The following is a 16,718-nucleotide window of genomic DNA, read 5'->3' on the forward strand; positions in this document are numbered from 1 at the left end:
GTCATTGTTGACAGTGTCCTAAAGTTAAAAACAATCATGGAACTTGGACTTACCAGCAGCCGTGGACCCAAAAGAAAAACACAAAAAGAAAATCACTAGAGCCCACACGGTGCTGTACAAAGGAAAGTGTGAAAACGACCCACCACCTGAGGTCCCAGGGCCACCGGCACGTCTTCCGTTCACTGAAATAAAACACAGAACTACACGTTAAAAGAATAAAATGACACTGAGCGTTAGGCTTGCTACATATCATAAAAACTAAAACTTCAATCTGTATTAGCTTTAATAAAAGAAATCACAAATACACGCACGCACACACACACACCAAACTGGAAGGCTCACACCCCACAAGTCAAACTATGACTCGTGCTGGTGGCAACTGTCCAGACCTCGATCACAAGCTGGTGTTCTGGGAATCCATCCTACCTCAAAAAACATCCTACCCAATGTTTCTGCGCACAACACCAATGCCGAATTAACTTCTTTTTCGCTCACCCATCCGGAATACTTCTTAAGGTTATGGTTAGGGGTAGGGTTAGGTTTAGTCACAAGTCACCGTCAAATTATAATACGGGTAGGACGATTTGTCAGAGTAGGTAGGATGGTTTCTCAGAACACCGGCTTAACTTTATACGGACTGACGCCACACTGCAAGCAATATGCAGGTGGGTTCCCAGTTAACCCAGGGACGTAGTCAAGAGGGGGTAGGGACAAATAAGTAAATACTTCTGCCTACTCCTTTTCAAACAAATAATGGAATGATATTTTGTAATGATTGTGAAGGCACATGTTTGAAATGTTTGAAATAAAAATGAACTGAACTGAACTGAACTGAACTGAACTGAGAGAGCGAGCGCAGGAGAGAGTGAGGGTGGTAGAATTTGATCAGAGACAGTCACACCACGTGGGCTCTGAATTTTTGTGGCCTGTTTAATCACAGTGATTCATAACATGAAACATGCAGGTAACTTGCACTCACTGTGACACTGACTCTCAGTTTCCATACTACACCACTAGATGGTGTTCTCTGCCATATGGTTTGAGCAGTGTGTGCCTTCAGCCTAGCAAACGAAACTAGAAAACTAATCATTTAAAAACATATGAACAAGTGGTTAAACTGATTAATGCTATTTTTGATCAACACTGACTATTGTGGCAAGATTAATACCTTTTTCTGCAATGCACAATAAATCAAATTTAGTCAGTATTTGGGATTTTCCACAATTAGCAAGATTTGATCAATACTACTACTTAAAGGGCAAAGTAAAAGCAAATCAAGTGCTCCTTCAATCAGCACCTTACCATGTGCCTGCAGCCACCAGTCACAGTTGTTTCCTGTATGCTGCAGTTTCCTGAAAAGGAAAACAGTCTGTAAAAAAAACAGATGTACAACAAAAAGCCAAGCAAACAAAAGCAACAGATGATCAACATTGTTTGGATACACTCTGGCTTTAGTGCAAGTGACTAAGAAGAATTCATATGAAAATAGTGATGTAGAGTTGTGTATGCACTGCAAAACAACACAACTAATGTTCAAAATATGAATCGCACACTGGCAGTATATTGGCAGTTGGTGGGTAGCTATGGACTTCTACCTGCAGAGAGTGTCTGTTTTCCGATGGGGCTGTGCCAAAAATATGTGGTACAACTGGTCTGTAGACTACTTTTGGTCAATCAGCTAGCTGAATAGAAGAGAAAAGTTATAACAGCTGAAGTGAAACCAAGTGTTAAAAACAACAGTATAATGAAGCAGCTGAGCTACTGCATTTGGATATATTGTACATATACAATATGGAACATTTACACTACCGGTCAAAAGTTTTAGACCATCCTCACCCCATCAAACTAAACTTTTGGAATTGTTCAGTTTTCGCAAGGCTCTGGGTGAGCAACACGTTCTCACTCCCAAAGCGAAACATTTTATTCTAGGTGACAAATCGGTGGTATATTACGCTTCTGGGCACCCAATACGTCCCTATATTAGGAGATCAGAAAAATGAGGACACATGACAACCATTTGGAATGAATCGACACATGTACGTTCATTTTACTTAAATCGCTTTGGAAAACACTATCTAACATCATTAAAGTCGTGGTTAACGTTAGGGAAAAGGTTATGGTTAGGGTTAGGGCTGGAATACATGGCTGGAATGTCTATTACTCTGAGAGTGTCATTCTACTGGATTTATCCATAACCTGGCATGTAGCATAAGAATGCACAAGGTCACACTTTGTTGTTCCTCAGGGACGCAGCGGGATGTGACAAATCATCAGTATATTATGCCTCAGGAGTGAAAATGGGCTGGGGTTACAATCTGTTCTTGAATCTGTTTATGAGTGTCACACAGTGGAAATTTGTATTTATCTTGTATATTGTTTTTATTCAGATTTTTAGTGTTTATTTATGAGTGTTTTATTTGCATGGTTTTATTCTGTTTCTATTGCATGGTTTTTAGTGTTTTATGTGACATGGTTTTTATCCACTGTGGACTGGCTGCACATGGGACAAATTAGCTGATAGGGACCACCTGCTGAGACAGGGGTGTGTCCAGAGGTGGCCTATCAGCTGTGTAAAGACCTTTTAAAAACAGGCTAGCTGGGCACTGAAAGAGAGAGGCCCCTGACTGGAAGGTTAATGTGAGATGGCCAGTGTGATGCGGTGACAGTAAGAGACAACGCGTGTGATTGGCAGCAGGGCAGAGGTTTACCTCTGCCTGCATTTGTGAGTAGGGTCTCTACTGTTGTTTACTGGGTGCAGCTGGATTGGGAGAGGGTCACCATGGCCATGAGCCAGGGCCGCTTCTGGGACCATTGTTCTGGCCCCTATTTGTTATGTTGCAGGACACCGACGCAAGGGGAGCTGTGGCGGTGGTCGCATCATGGATTCGGGTGCAGAACGCAAGCCGGGCTGGGAAGTGATGGGCCAGCGGAAGGACAAGAAGATGGGTGGCTCTTTCTTGTCTGCTGAAGACGGGGCTGGCGTGGACTCTGCTATAAAGGAGGAATTCCTGGCCTGCTGATGGACCCATAATGAACATGTGGCCTAATTATAGCAAGGGGGGGGGGGTTAGTGAATGTAGAAAATGGTAGTTTTACGGGTTTTAGAATTGTTTTTAGTAGAGAGCAAACATTTTATTATGTACATTTTAAGGGTGTTTTATTTGTGCTCCCTGGCCTAGTAATAAACTGTTTCTGATCAGACCTGCTTCCTCTCTGTGCCCGTGGTATCTGACTTGCTTGCTCCCCCTTGTATTTTAAAGAATCTTTCTTTTTAGCGTGACATTCTGGCGCGACCACTTTAGTGTCCGCCGCGCGTTACATGAGCATGAATTGTCTTCCAGAGAGCAGCAGCTTTGACAGGTCATGTCTGGGTTTGCACGTTCTTTCATGATATTGGCAGCTCTGCTGGGACAGGAAAAACTGAAAAGTTCCTCCAAAAACAGCAGTGCACAGCCAAGGAGTTTCTGGTTTTCATGTCTTTTTGAAGGCCTCAGTAAGCTGATTTGCACATTCTTTCAGTACCCATCCTCTCACTCCAAGCAGGAGGGGGACGGCTCTAACCGCACACCTTACATTATACTCTAGCACTGTGAAGGTGTGGCTGTAGTTATCACAAGGATGCTAGCTCCTTTCTGTGAAGCCCTTTAACTCTCTCACCTTTACCAAATAGGTGAGCACACCACCAGCTGAACACTTGTTGGTCTTGTGATTGTGATGTTTTGCCTGCCCTGCCAGAGTTATCCCATCTTCCTCCCCTCACCCACAACCAGACGTAGCAGATGGCCTTTCTGAGCCTGGTTCTGCCAGAGGCTTCTTCCTGTTAAAAGGGAGTTTTTCCTTCTCACTGTTGCCAAGTGCCTTCTCAAAGAGGTTTTTTTGATTGTTGAAGTTTTCTTTTTATTACTGTAGGGTCTTTACATCAACAGGTAAAGCACCTTGAGGCAACTACTGTTGTGATTTAGTGCTATAGAAATAAAACTGAATATTTGCCAAGGCAAGTAAAGCCCCTTGATCTTCTTTTTAAAGATCACTATACCTTTCTGATGGCTATTTTTGGGGTGGCTCTAGTTGTGCTATAAAAGGTTTGGTTGCCAGGTCTGAAAGTTGTGTCACTTCTAATTTCCTTTGTCATCCAAGGCTAGGCCTGGACATGTTTGTCAACAGTAACATTGCCAACACAGTGATGTACACAGAAGAAAACATTTGATGTGTGCACTTAGCCAACTTAGTTCAAACCTTGTCTCATACCCGCAAGGACACTTTTGAACGCCTTTGTGGTGGCTTGTATTTTGCTCCTAAGTGGAGTGTATTCTGGGATCATGAGTAGAGATAAAAGCTACTTTCAGTGGGTGGTTCTCTTTGCTTGATTTGGCAGAAGGAAAAATGATCTGTCAACTGATTCACCCAGCGGTGCAGAAAGAGTTAAATTACGTTCTCTACTGGAGTCCTACGTCATGTGACAAATATGGCCAATGTGATTGGCTGTGCCTTTCAGGGAGCTCTGTTTACTTTTAGCAGCGGCAAGCCTGCGCTGCGAGGACCTGCAAGGAGGAGAGGAGGATGGCAGCAAAAAGGAAGAACCTGGATATAAGAAAGTATTAAAAACATTATGTAATTATTACTAAATGTTGTTAAGTCCTTAAAGTCATATTCTTTTATTGTTATAACTGTATTTGAAGCTATTTTTATTTTTGTATGAAACCTGATTTATATGGAATATGGCTGAAGTAAACTAAAGCCAAAAAAACTTTAGTCAGTCATTTGTTTAATATTAATTTAACATTATATAATTCACATTTAAAACTATGACTTGTAATTTTAAATGGTTTAAAAGCATGTAGAATAGCATATGTAGGCAAGTAAATTTCTCCTTTTTTTATCAAGAAGCAAAGACATAAAGGAAAAAAAAAAGAAACAGGGCAGGGTTCGGCAGTTGAATCATCCGTCCCCACCAATGCCAAAACCAAATCTACACCCTTGGCAGCATCATAAAATTTGCAGGGAATTACTTATAGATAGATTTTAAAACTATCTGCAAATTTTAAGCATAATCTTTCCAAGAGGAAAGGATTAGTACTATGGCCACATTTTTTAACTATTATTTTTATTTACTTTATTTCATGTTATCTAGTTTATTAGGCTTAAGTTAGTTTACAATATCTTATCAGTACACATTCAACAATTTTTATTTGTGCTGGGTGTGCTAAAGAATGTGGACACATTCACAAAACTAAGGTTCAAAATATAATCTCTGTATTGTGTTAAAACACAGTCATTATTATTTCATTTGATCCGTTTGGTTTTTTGTTTTTTTCAGTTGACTAAAACGTTACCTGAAACGCAAGTCTGTGTAAGAAATTAAAAACAAGAGATAAAATCTACTTACCTTGGCATCAGTCCTGTTCCTTTACAGGTGAAGGGGGAAAACATACCACACCTATCAAATTCCATCATGTCTTTTATTTGAGCTCTTAGTGAATTAAACTGACCAGACACCTGCTTTTGTGTTTACTCTGTTTCCATGGGCACCCACAAAAGCTCACAGGCCCACCTCGATGCGGGTGAAACTATCAAAGTTTGCCACACCCATACAAACTTATCTTGTCAGTGTTTACACAAGTCTTTGTCATGTTCAAATAGCCCTCCCTATCACTGTCTCTCTCTGTCTCATACACACACACATCCACACACATAAAATCAGAGTAAATGTTTACCTAGAGTTGGGTACATGTCCAAGTTGGAGGAGCCTTGCCTTGCCTTTTCTCACTTGTGACGCAACACTGCAGGCATAGAGTGAAGCCTTGTTTTATAACTGAAACTGGAAGCTCGTATATCTCAGGAGGTGATTCAGCATCTTTATCTCTGAGTTAAAGTGCAAACAAATATGCTTTGACGCAATGGCCCAAAGATAAGATGACTAAAGTCCGTTTTAAAACCTGTGCCCTCCTACAAAGATGTAAAGGATGTTCTGTTGCTTTGATTTTTTTCTTAAATCAGACATTGGATCTGTACGTGATGTGAAGGTTTGATTTTTCAGATCGTGAAACATATTGCAAAACAAACTGAAGCGTACTAACTTTGCGTTATATAAAGGTTGCATGAAATTTAGTGCAGTATAAACAGGTTATTTTTCCATATTTTGGTAAATTTACCAGTAATGTAGTGGTGCACAGTGGCTTTGATGTTCTTGATTCTCTGTATTTGTATCAACTCATGTTCTACATAACAGGGTAAATAAACTAGAATTAAAAATTACTCAAATATAACTTTAAAATTATTTATATGATGTTATTATTTTAATATAGCATGTTTTTCAGTTCACTTTGCCAAAAATAGCTGATAGAAACATCCTCAAAAAAAGCTACGTTTCACTTTCTTGCTTTAAGTACATTTTCAGAGGCTTTACTTTTTCACTCTTACATGAGTAAATAAGTTGAATCGGTATTTTATCTTTTACCAGAGTATTTTAACACAAATCTGTAATTCTACTTAGGTACAGAATACCTGTACTTTTGCCACCTGTATATAAGTGTAACACAATGTAACACTGAAGCTGCTGACAAGTACCAGAATTAAGTAACAGTAAAAAGTTATTTAAAGTCCGTCTATAATATGGCATAAAAAAGCTACAAATTTTGCCAAAGAAAAAATGTTCTAACACAAAATGTAAACTAACTTTGTTATAATCGCATGTTCTTGTGTGTTTCCATCTGTAAAACTAATTATAATGAGAAAGCAACACATTAGAATGCAAACGTCAGACATACTAAACTCACTGTCTATATTATAGTCTATATCAGAGGTTCCCAAAGTGTGGGGCCCACCCCCAAGGGGGCGCAGAGCCATTGTATGAGAAAAAGAAAAAAAAAAAAAGAATGCTTGGACACTGCTAGCATAATGGACAGGTTTTGACGGGGCTCCCACACAAACGCAAAGCAGGAGATGAAGCATCGCCAAATATGTTTCTAAGCCAACTTCCTTCCAAGCCAAAGACTAGAAAATATGGTGAAGCATATCTTCAAAAATACCCGTGTAGGTGTGGACATAGTGTAAAAGAGTTAGTAGTGTATTTTATTACTACCTGTAATTTATTGCAGTTTACTTTTATTTGTGTTTACTGAATGTTTGAGGTGTGAAATTAACCGCAATGGAGTTTTAAAACAAAATATGGGTGTCTGTGGTTGGAGGATGTGTTTGTGTTTGTGTGGGGGGTGTTAGGTGGTGGTGGTGGGGGCGCAAAGATTTTTCTTGTAAAACAAAGTTTGGGAACCACTGGTCTATATGATATTTGCTTACTGATCATTAATTTCACACAAGCGCAGTAAGAATTTTGCAGATGGAAAATTGAGCTCAAATGGCAAAGTTCCAAAGATGGATGTGGTCTGACCAACAAGTATGGAGCAAAGGATTACCAGAGTAGGTCAGCCAATAGGACACTGGCCTCTGTACACACCAGTTCCTCATTCAGTTTAAGTTGTGATATTTTTATGACTCCCTTCATCAAGGTTTATTATCTGGTGCATAAATAAGTTATATGCAGCTTAAAAAAATAGCGCTTTTTGATCAAAGTATAGTATTAAGTCATTCAAACTTCTGGGATATTGATGTGATCAGTTAACAACAGGTGAACTAGAGGGGCAACAATGAGACAATGCCAAGACAGGAGTAGTTTTACAGGTGGAGGCCACTGACATTTTTCCCTCTTCCTCTTTTCTCACTGTTTTTGGCTACGATCAGTGTCACTACTGGTAGAGTGAGGCAATACCTGGACCCTACAGATGTTGCACAGGTAGTCCAGCTCCTCCAGGATGGCATATTGATACATGCCAATGGCCACTGTTAAGAATTTCTCTGACCAAATAACCAGAAAACAGACTTCATGAAGGTGGCCAATGTCTTCTACAGGGCCCTGTAGCCACTGACACTCAAGGTGGAGCCCAGTTGGAATTCCTTTAATGTTTTTGAGCAGTATTTACCTGCCATGATGGCCCTGTTATCTTTCTCATTTTGTCGGCCTTTGTGTGTATTTATGTCATCACAGAAAAATGCCATCCTGCAGGAGACACCTACTGTAGTGGTAACTCCCACAAAAAGGGCTTTGCATACTGAGGTTGTATAATGTATAATCATTTTCATACATGCTGTATGGCCAAGAACATTTTTAGACATTACCCAACAGAGCTGAATGTGACAACATAAATCTTCCACTCAATGCACAGTCTTTACCCTGCACTGTCTCAACCCTGACAGCCACCCAGGGCTAGGTCTGTGATTACATCAGCTCTGTCAGTCTGTGGGCAGATTTTGTCAACAAAGTTCCACAAAAACTACAAAATCTAGTTCTAAAACTTTACAGGTATGTAGTTTTAATCTAAACAAAGGCCATATTTTAAGACAGGGGAAAACCTAATGGGGCTGCAGATATTGTGATCTCAAAAAGCAATGCCACAAATAGTTTTTATCTAACAACTCAAGTGAGGCAAGATTCATACGTTCAAACTCAACACACTCTCACAGCAACTTGTCACATACTAATGTGTCTAATATTTTTCTCTTTTGTACTTCGTCTTACTATAATTTGTAACTTTTTTTGTTTGGTTTAGGTTTAGATAAAAACTCTCACGACATTGAACCTTTGCCTGAGATTTCATTGTCTAATTTAGATGGCGAGTGATCAGACTCGCTTGCTTCTGGAAAAATGATATGTAACCACTGTAACCTGGTGTCACTATAGTGATGAGATTGAATTGAAAATGTCATCATTACTAACACTCTCTCTTTTTTTTAAAAGCTGAGTATAAAGCATGAACTCCAGCGACTTTCTGCTTATCGAGATAAGTTTGTGTAACATTTGTCCTTTTGACATGAATGCATTGTGACTGCAGCCAAATCTGCCTGTGAAACAGTTGGTCTTTCTTTACGCAATGTGCTTTAGTCTTCTTTGTCCTGAACCATATAATTATGGGGTTTTTTTGTTTTTTTTTTCCCTACATTTGTGTTGTGAGAGACTTTTAAATTACCCAAGCACTCTAAAAATAGCTCAGACTAGACGCACCCCTGTTTCTTTTTATCAGTTAGACAGTGCACGAGCACGTTCAACATTCATTCAAAAGTTCTCTCACAGTTGTAAATTTTGCAAAGGAAATGCTTCATATGCTTGTAGGTGTAGTGAAATAAGGTTATATTTGATATGTTTCGTTTTATATATTAAAAATATGTTGGTCTTACAAGATTTACCGCTGAAATGGTAAATCTGAGCTTGTAGCACAAACACATACCAAAGGCAACTCTTCAGTCTCTCCTACTTTTGTATTGCCCTCATGTGTGTCTGATTACCTTGATGATGTCAGTTTTTGGAAAAGTACTTTCATGCTTATTCTTATCTACTTTGTCCACAAGACTCCCTTGTTCATGTAAACAAGCTGCTGAGACTCTGGATGCTTGCAGAGGTAGGAATGTAAATATAAATCTAAGGCAGAAATGAGCGAACAAATATCATTTTCACATAACACTGAGACATTTTATTGGTGATCATATTCCATCCCTTTTCCAGAGTGAAATGAAGAGTGTTTTCTGACCTATAACAAAAGCAGTACAATAAATAAAAACAAAACTAGAGAACATCAAAAGGCTGCATCCTCAGCATTCACAGATAAAAGATATTATAATAGTAGTCCAACATACAGATACGTGTATATAGTTGTTAACAATAAATAATCATACTAAATAAATTACATTCTAATAAATTCTGGACAGTGTTTTTACACAGCATCTATTGAAGCCATCTATTCACTCGTCTCTCGGGTGGTCAGAGCCAGGTTCTTTGAACTGTTTAGCATTGCTGTGGAAAGACAAAAATGCAAGGTCAAAAAATACATAAATTAATGTTTTAGTAGAAATCTATGCAATAGTTTCATTTTGAAACTTACATACAATCCTTTTTTAGCTATGTAAAGCAAAACTCTACAATTCTGATATTGCACTTTGTGGTGATTTTGCTATGACTGAGTAATATAACGGTGCAGATATGTTTTATTTTAATTTCTGTAGATTTCTATGTCATTTGGGGTTTTAAAGACAAATAAAGAGTAATAAAAATATTTTTTTTAACCGCAAATAAACAGGGTTAAATAATCTGGACAGATTACTGTCCCTTTTAATTACTTTCCCTCATTCTAGTCACTCATTTTTGTCATCATTCATTCATGCTTCATTGTGGCAGTGTAACAGAAATCCCGTATTTCAGCAATTCCTAAATTGCCACAATAAAAAGCTTATGAAGAGAATACGGCATGTCCACACTGTGTATATCTTGAAACTAAAGTGTTTTGTTTCCAAACATGTAAAGTCATCATGCATGTTTGCATGTGCTGCTCAGTAAGATTTAATGAGTAAATTATCTCTTTATAGGTCATCACGTGCAAAGTCAGTATGTCAATACTCTTATTGTTCAGGACACAAAGATGAATGTGTACAAATGAACGTGTGGTTTCTCTTTACGCTGCTATTCACTTCATTGATGGAACAAGTGGAGACACCCCTCACTAATCCCGACTAATGCCTCTAGTAGGGATCTCTCTTGATCTGCATGATGCATGTATTCAACAACAACAACAGTCGTACGTGCGCTCCTGTCATTCAGTGAGCCCACTCCTTCCTGTTTGGCTTAGACTCATGTGATCAGTGGCTAGACACACTCCTCTAAGGAGTTAAGCAAGACCATAGGTGAAAAATACATCACGAAACCATACAGCGCCAGAAATACGAGAAGATTATATCAATGTTGCTGCACTGATGGCATTACTGCAACAGCACTGACACATTATCCAGCTTGGTAAAGGTCGTAGTTGTCATTTTCATGGTATGTATTGTTTTATATCTTTATTCTTATTTTTTATGGGTTATTCGAGGTCAGGGTTGGGTGACTCAAAACACTCATGTAAGGTGATGACTAAACGATATGTTTACAAACTCCATCTGAAATAAAACGTTTCCATGATCTTGCTGGTCTGAACACAGTGCAGTACTTGGAAGTAGCACTGCTTTTTCTGATAATTTGATGCTTTATATTGTGCAATAAACACTGAGTTGTATAAAAAATAAGTACAGTGAGTACGTGTTGGTTTGCACATAAGGAGGTCAAAACCTCAGGAGCACCTACCTCATTGTAACTTAACGCCCTCAAACGACAACGTCGCCAGGGTGTTTCTGAAGCTTCTCCTGCTCTGACACGGTTCCAAGGTAGGAAGCCAGGAAGTTTTTATGTGACCTGTAACTACACAAGACATTAACATTAGTATCAAAAGCCCAAACAGCTCAGATAAGTGAAAGAATCAGCTATTTTGAAAACCAGGACTGCAGTGCCAGCTACATGGTAATGGTCTGATAGAGATAAATACATTTTATGGTGACATTTTCACTGTCATTTCTATTGGCTGTGCACATAAAAAGCATATGACTATTTAAGTTTCAGACTCACAGAAATAAGTCCTACTTTCTCTCGTTTTCTCCAACTGAGTAGTTATAACTAACCGTGGCTGTAAAGCTTTAATTGCATGTCTGCTTGTTTTATTTGCACCATCATGGACTATTGACTCTGTCCACAATTCAAATAATACCTTTGATTTCATTACATATTGATAAGAAACTGTGATTATGTAATAAATTGCTTGTCATAGGAATTCAAGATTCAAAAAAAGTACGAGTAATACAAAAGACCTTACAGCCTTTCTGATAAAACAACAGTGAGGTGACGCCGTTGATGGTGCTGTAGGAACAGGAATGACCATTAGAGCTGTAGAAGTCATTTGAGTTGATCTTGGCAAAGTGGTGAGCAATAACTCTAAAGTCTGGGTGTGTTCGGGTGTGTTAATGTACTTTTTGATGTGTCAGTGTGGTCATATGCCAGGAAGTGTTTCTGGCCTGGATCTTGGAAGCGTAACCTTTGTTCTGTTGGGATTCATGGGGTGTGGATGGTTTATTGGATAATATTCTCTACAATACTTTAAATGTAAAAAAGAAGAAGATTACTTTTTCACAAAATCACCACAATCAGGCTTTGTCTTAATGTTGTTCCAGCTTTGGTGAAGCTGGTCACACTGATAGCAGCTATACTGGGGTCTGATAGTGGTGAGTTTGTGGGGACATTACATTTTGTTTTTTCTGCACCTCATTCTCCTCAGTGAACAATGGCGGGTTTATTGCTGTAAAAAAAATCCCACTATGAGGATTTTCTTTCAAGTTGTAAAGTTGTATTTTGACTGCTTTTACAACTGGGAACAAAAGAAAGATTTAAGTTTACTATTAAGAGTTCATCAGTGAATTGAAGATAGGTTACTCATACTAATACAATACAATACTCGGTTAACCCAGACCTATCTATATCTAGGAAAAGACAAAAGTTAAATGAGGGCTAAATTTTAAATTTTGGCATCATTAATTAAGGCCAAATTAGAGGCTTTTCTTTTCTTTTAAAATGTTGTTATATATAACATATGTAACAACTGGCATATTCTGATATACGTATTATGTTACCACTAATTTTTTCATGTTTGGAATTTTATCCATTTACTTTAAAATCCTTCAGCCAGAAACGAATGCTTTGGTTGCTACAGCCTTACCACCAAATAGTGTGTCTTGTTGTGTTTCTTTTTGTGTGTTTGGCTGTGTGACAGTTTCAAACTCACTGAGCACAGGTCATAAGCAGTATGGCGGTACAACTGATGACTGAAAGAACCACGGCGATGACCACTAAGACCGTCTGCACCAGCTCAGCATTGTTGGTCTCGGTGGGCTCATTTTTCACTGTCCCCAGAGTCTGGATCCCACAGCGCTCTCCATCATAACCCTTCATACATCTGCAGAAAAAAGAGTTAAGAAATCAGTGTGATGACTCAATGAAGAGGCTTTTATATCAGATATTGATGAGTGTTTGAATGATTTTTTCAAGTTGTTCCAATAACTTGAATCTGTCTGAACCTGCCTATTAGTCACATTCAGGTGAGGCAGTGGTTTTAACAGTATAATTGTTTTGGGGGTTTTGTGTCGACATCATTCATTTTGATGATTGCAAATGATCCCAAACATGATTCAGTGAAGGCCACATGCTTGTATCAACCATAGAGCTCATATTCTCTCATGCAAAAATACAATGGGGCCAGGACTGTACTTACATACAAACTGGTTCATGCAGGCCGTCTATGTGCTTGCAGTATCCATGAATGCAGTAGCCCAGGTGGGAGGTGTTGCAGGGATCCTCATTGGTCCTGAGAGTGGATGTGTGTCCACTAGTGAAGACCATGTGCTCGGGGTTGAAAGGAGTTGTGCTTTTGCCCTTGTGTTTGTTCCTCCTCTTGCCTTTGACCTTCCTTTTCTTCTTCTCATCTCTGTTGGGATGCAAGTCTGTAGGAGGAAAGGAAGCATCCGCAGTTGTTTAGGGTGCCATTTTAACTCCCTAGACTTAAAGGCTGAAAACATTTTTTTTAATCAATTGAAGCTGTTAAAGTCAAGAGAACTTCACTTTCATACAATTTTATATACTCATCTTTCTTAAAAGAAACATATACAAATCACACAGTTATATACTCAGATAAAAGATTCCCTTGTACCATGGAAGCTGACATTTTCATCATCTCCTCCTGAAATCCCGTCCTCTTCCAACTCATCATCATCGCTGTGCAAATTCTGGAGGCCTTCCCCTGAGGCCAGGTCGACAGTCACTCCAACTTGGTCACCTGACTGTGTGGTTGTAGATCCCTGAGCACTTAGAGCACTGCAGACTACAAAAAAAAGCCAACAAAAATGAATAAGACATTAAATCTACATAGAAATACACAATTAAATCAAAGTTTACTTCTTTTGATCCAGATCAACATCTTGGATTGTGAAAAACACTCTTTCAGAGCTATAAATAGAAAAAAGACGTGAATAGTTGCCGATCTGCTGATAAACTATTTTAGAAATCAGTCTTGGCAGTCATTTTTTTTCATTCTTTCCTTTTTTTTTCTTACCATGAACTTTGTGTGAGTTACTTTCTTTAGAAATTGTGCTCATATAGCTTTACCTCTGACTCATTATTTCACCTTCCTCTGCTGGGAACAATCTTAAACCAGTACAACCAGTCCACATTGAGGACTGTATTGCACCAGTGATGAATAGGATTCAGTGAAAGGATAATGAAGTATTCAAAATATGATGACCTTTCTGTGTGTCTGGTGTGTCTCCTGCACAATGTCTGGTAATAGTTTGGTCTCTAGAAGCGTCTCTGACAAAAAAAAATAAAAAATCTCAAATACCTCTCTCCTCTCTGACAAGTCCTCGCCTGTGGATACAAGTTTTCTCCCCTGACCCATGCCTTTCTGTCATGCCACTTGCATTTCTCTTTTCATTTCAGTCATTTAAACTATCTGCGCACACACAAACACACAGACACTTTTAAGTACAAGTTCAGACTTACCGAAGCACAGGAAACAGGTGAGGATGAGAGGGTTCATATCCCAGGAAGCAAGTGTTTTGTGTATGATAGTCCTGCACTAACGTGTGTGTAAGTAGGTGTTGAAGTGTGTCTTTGTCCCCCGCTGATCGAGAGTGTGCTTTGCTCTCTTCACCTCCACTGGGTGCAGCTTTTATAGACCAACGCCTGCTTCTCAACTTGAAGGAAACAGATGGGTGTGTGTGTGTGCACTTGTGAGTGTGTGTGCATGAGGCAAAGAGAGAGCAAAGAGAGAGCACAGGAGAGAGAGTAAAAAACGCATTGTGCTTGTGTGTGTGTGTGACTTATTCGTGTGTGTCTACTAATTCATCTGCCCCAGGCAATACATTTTGCACCTCACGTTCTGGTGGGAATAATAATTGTGGGCGACACTGGGTCACCAAGCTCTTGGCTTTTTATCACCTGTTTGGTAACTTTTATTACTTCCGCAGGGCTGCCTTTATATGGCCTTAGTTATACCTTCTGTAGTGATAGAGACACATACCAGGATATTATAAAACTTTTCAACATTAACTTGAAAACAACTTTCTAGGCCATCATGTGTCATTTATTGAATGGCCAAAGTGTTGACTAATCTTAGATAGACAAAATCTTAAGCAAACCACAAAAGTAAAGTTACTGGGTTCTTAATTGACAGCAACTATACACACCTTTTTCTGTAATCGAGTCATAGCTACACTTTAGTCAAGGTACAAAGATAAAAAATAACATTAAAAAAATGCTACATTACAGTGAGAGCAGTAAGGGGTCATAAAAAGAGTATCTATGAGTGTTTGTTTCGGTAAGTGGTTTCATAAACATATACGGGCAAATAGGTCATGAAATGGGAATTGTGGCTGGCTTCTAGAAAATACACCTCTGAATGTGTCTTATTTTCTGAGATATAAGATACTTTTTTAATATTATCTTTTTAAGTGTGTATTGCTTGTTACCTGTTTTTATTTATTTGCCTATGACAATGAGCGCGCTCTGTTTTATTGTTGTTTCGTTTTGTTCGGCGGGTTGTGGTTCTGTCTGAATTATTATGTGTGTGTTTTATCAAATTATACTCAGTGTTACTATTTCTGTACACTGTAACTAAGAGGAGACCTTAAGGCTTGGGTGGGGAAGCTGCACACAAGGGTGTGTTGTTTATGTTGTTGTGTCTGCAGATACAGGTTGTCCCATCAGTCATACACTAGTGGAATCAAACACAAACCTGCTAGGAATGCAGGGAACTACTCCATCTCATTCCGTAACAATGACTTGGAGCTCCTGGCACGTTTTGTTGAGGATAAACATGCAATGGAATTGTTTGGATATGTGTAATGACATTGAGGATATGAGATATGGATGTGTGGAAAGTCTGACACAAGCCAGGAGAGAAGCACCTCATAACAGCCACCCACAGTAAACACACTGCTGTCAAGCTAAAGGCACACAGGATGAAAACTTGAACACAAAAATACAATTAGATGTCTTTGTGCATCTTCACAACACTGTTACAATGTTACTAGCTGCCGATATTGAATCTCTACTTTTCCGTTAAAAGCATAATTTCCCATGTGAAGTATTAGCTTAAAGTTTTTTAATGTATATGTACACTGTTGTCTACATGGTGCCTTTTGTAGCTGATTCAGTTCTCAGTTTATTTAGATCGGCTTCTTAAATTTATTGCCTTGAAGATGAATTCTTGCAACTTTACCAACTAGTATTAATGGCACAAAAGCAACTCCAGCATCTTCCTGAAAACTATCAATTTCACCTTAATTATGTCTCTCCGCTGAGTGCCCTTAAATGATGTATGTGGACTTTCAATCTGGAGCCTTAATAGTCTGTATTTCCATCTAGAAAGCGACTCTTTGAGAATAAATGACAGCGAATAATACAAATATAACAGAAACTAAAACACAAACCTGACTTGAGAAGCAAAACAAACGCATACGTGATAGACATGAGACTTGTTTGTTAAAGAACACACGAAGATGCAGCTTAGTGGGGCTTCCCCCACTGTATTACTCACTGCATGAGTAGCCTACTATTACTTATGCAATAATAAGTAATAGCACAGTGCAGGGATTAGAGCAGCAGTTCCTGAATTTCGAATATCTTTATCCACGGGTTTTATGTTTAGAACAAAATGGCCACCACAGAGTGGATGTGTTTGTGGGTCATCGCGTGTGTAAGCGCATGCTAATGTGTTTTTAAGTATGTCTTAACAGAGGAGCAGCTGCAGGTGAGTTAATGT

At 38.9% G+C, this 16,718-nt stretch overlaps 1 protein-coding gene across 1 annotated transcript; it reads right to left on the reverse strand.

The window, feature by feature from the left end:
* Positions 1 to 9,506: 9,506 nt before the first annotated feature.
* On the reverse strand, positions 9,507 to 14,634 carry areg (amphiregulin). The gene is made up of 6 exons (XM_005738163.1): positions 14,456 to 14,634; positions 13,608 to 13,778; positions 13,173 to 13,401; positions 12,687 to 12,857; positions 11,162 to 11,275; positions 9,507 to 9,841 (listed from the first exon to the last, which is right to left on the reverse strand). Exons 1-5 carry the CDS (start codon positions 14,490 to 14,492, stop codon positions 11,182 to 11,184), a joined length of 702 nt encoding a protein of 233 aa, XP_005738220.1. The 5' UTR covers positions 14,493 to 14,634; the 3' UTR covers positions 9,507 to 9,841; positions 11,162 to 11,181.
* Between the last annotated feature and the right edge of the window lie 2,084 nt (positions 14,635 to 16,718).

This window comes from Pundamilia nyererei, unplaced genomic scaffold (genome assembly GCF_000239375.1).
Source record: "Pundamilia nyererei isolate P.nyererei 1_Seehausen unplaced genomic scaffold, PunNye1.0 scaffold00082, whole genome shotgun sequence".
NCBI lineage: Eukaryota > Metazoa > Chordata > Actinopteri > Cichliformes > Cichlidae > Pundamilia > Pundamilia nyererei.

Excerpts from the sequence above, each read along its gene's own strand:
- areg (XM_005738163.1), bottom strand. The coding sequence starts at position 14,492 with ATGAACCCTCTCATCCTCACCTGTTTCCTGTGCTTCG. Across the intron at positions 12,858-13,172 it reads CTGCATGAACCAGTTTGTAT|ATGTATGAAGGGTTATGATG; the intron begins GTAAGTACAGTC and ends TTTTTTCTGCAG. Across the intron at positions 11,276-12,686 it reads CTGCTTATGACCTGTGCTCA|TTACAGGTCACATAAAAACT; the intron begins GTGAGTTTGAAA and ends TGTCTTGTGTAG.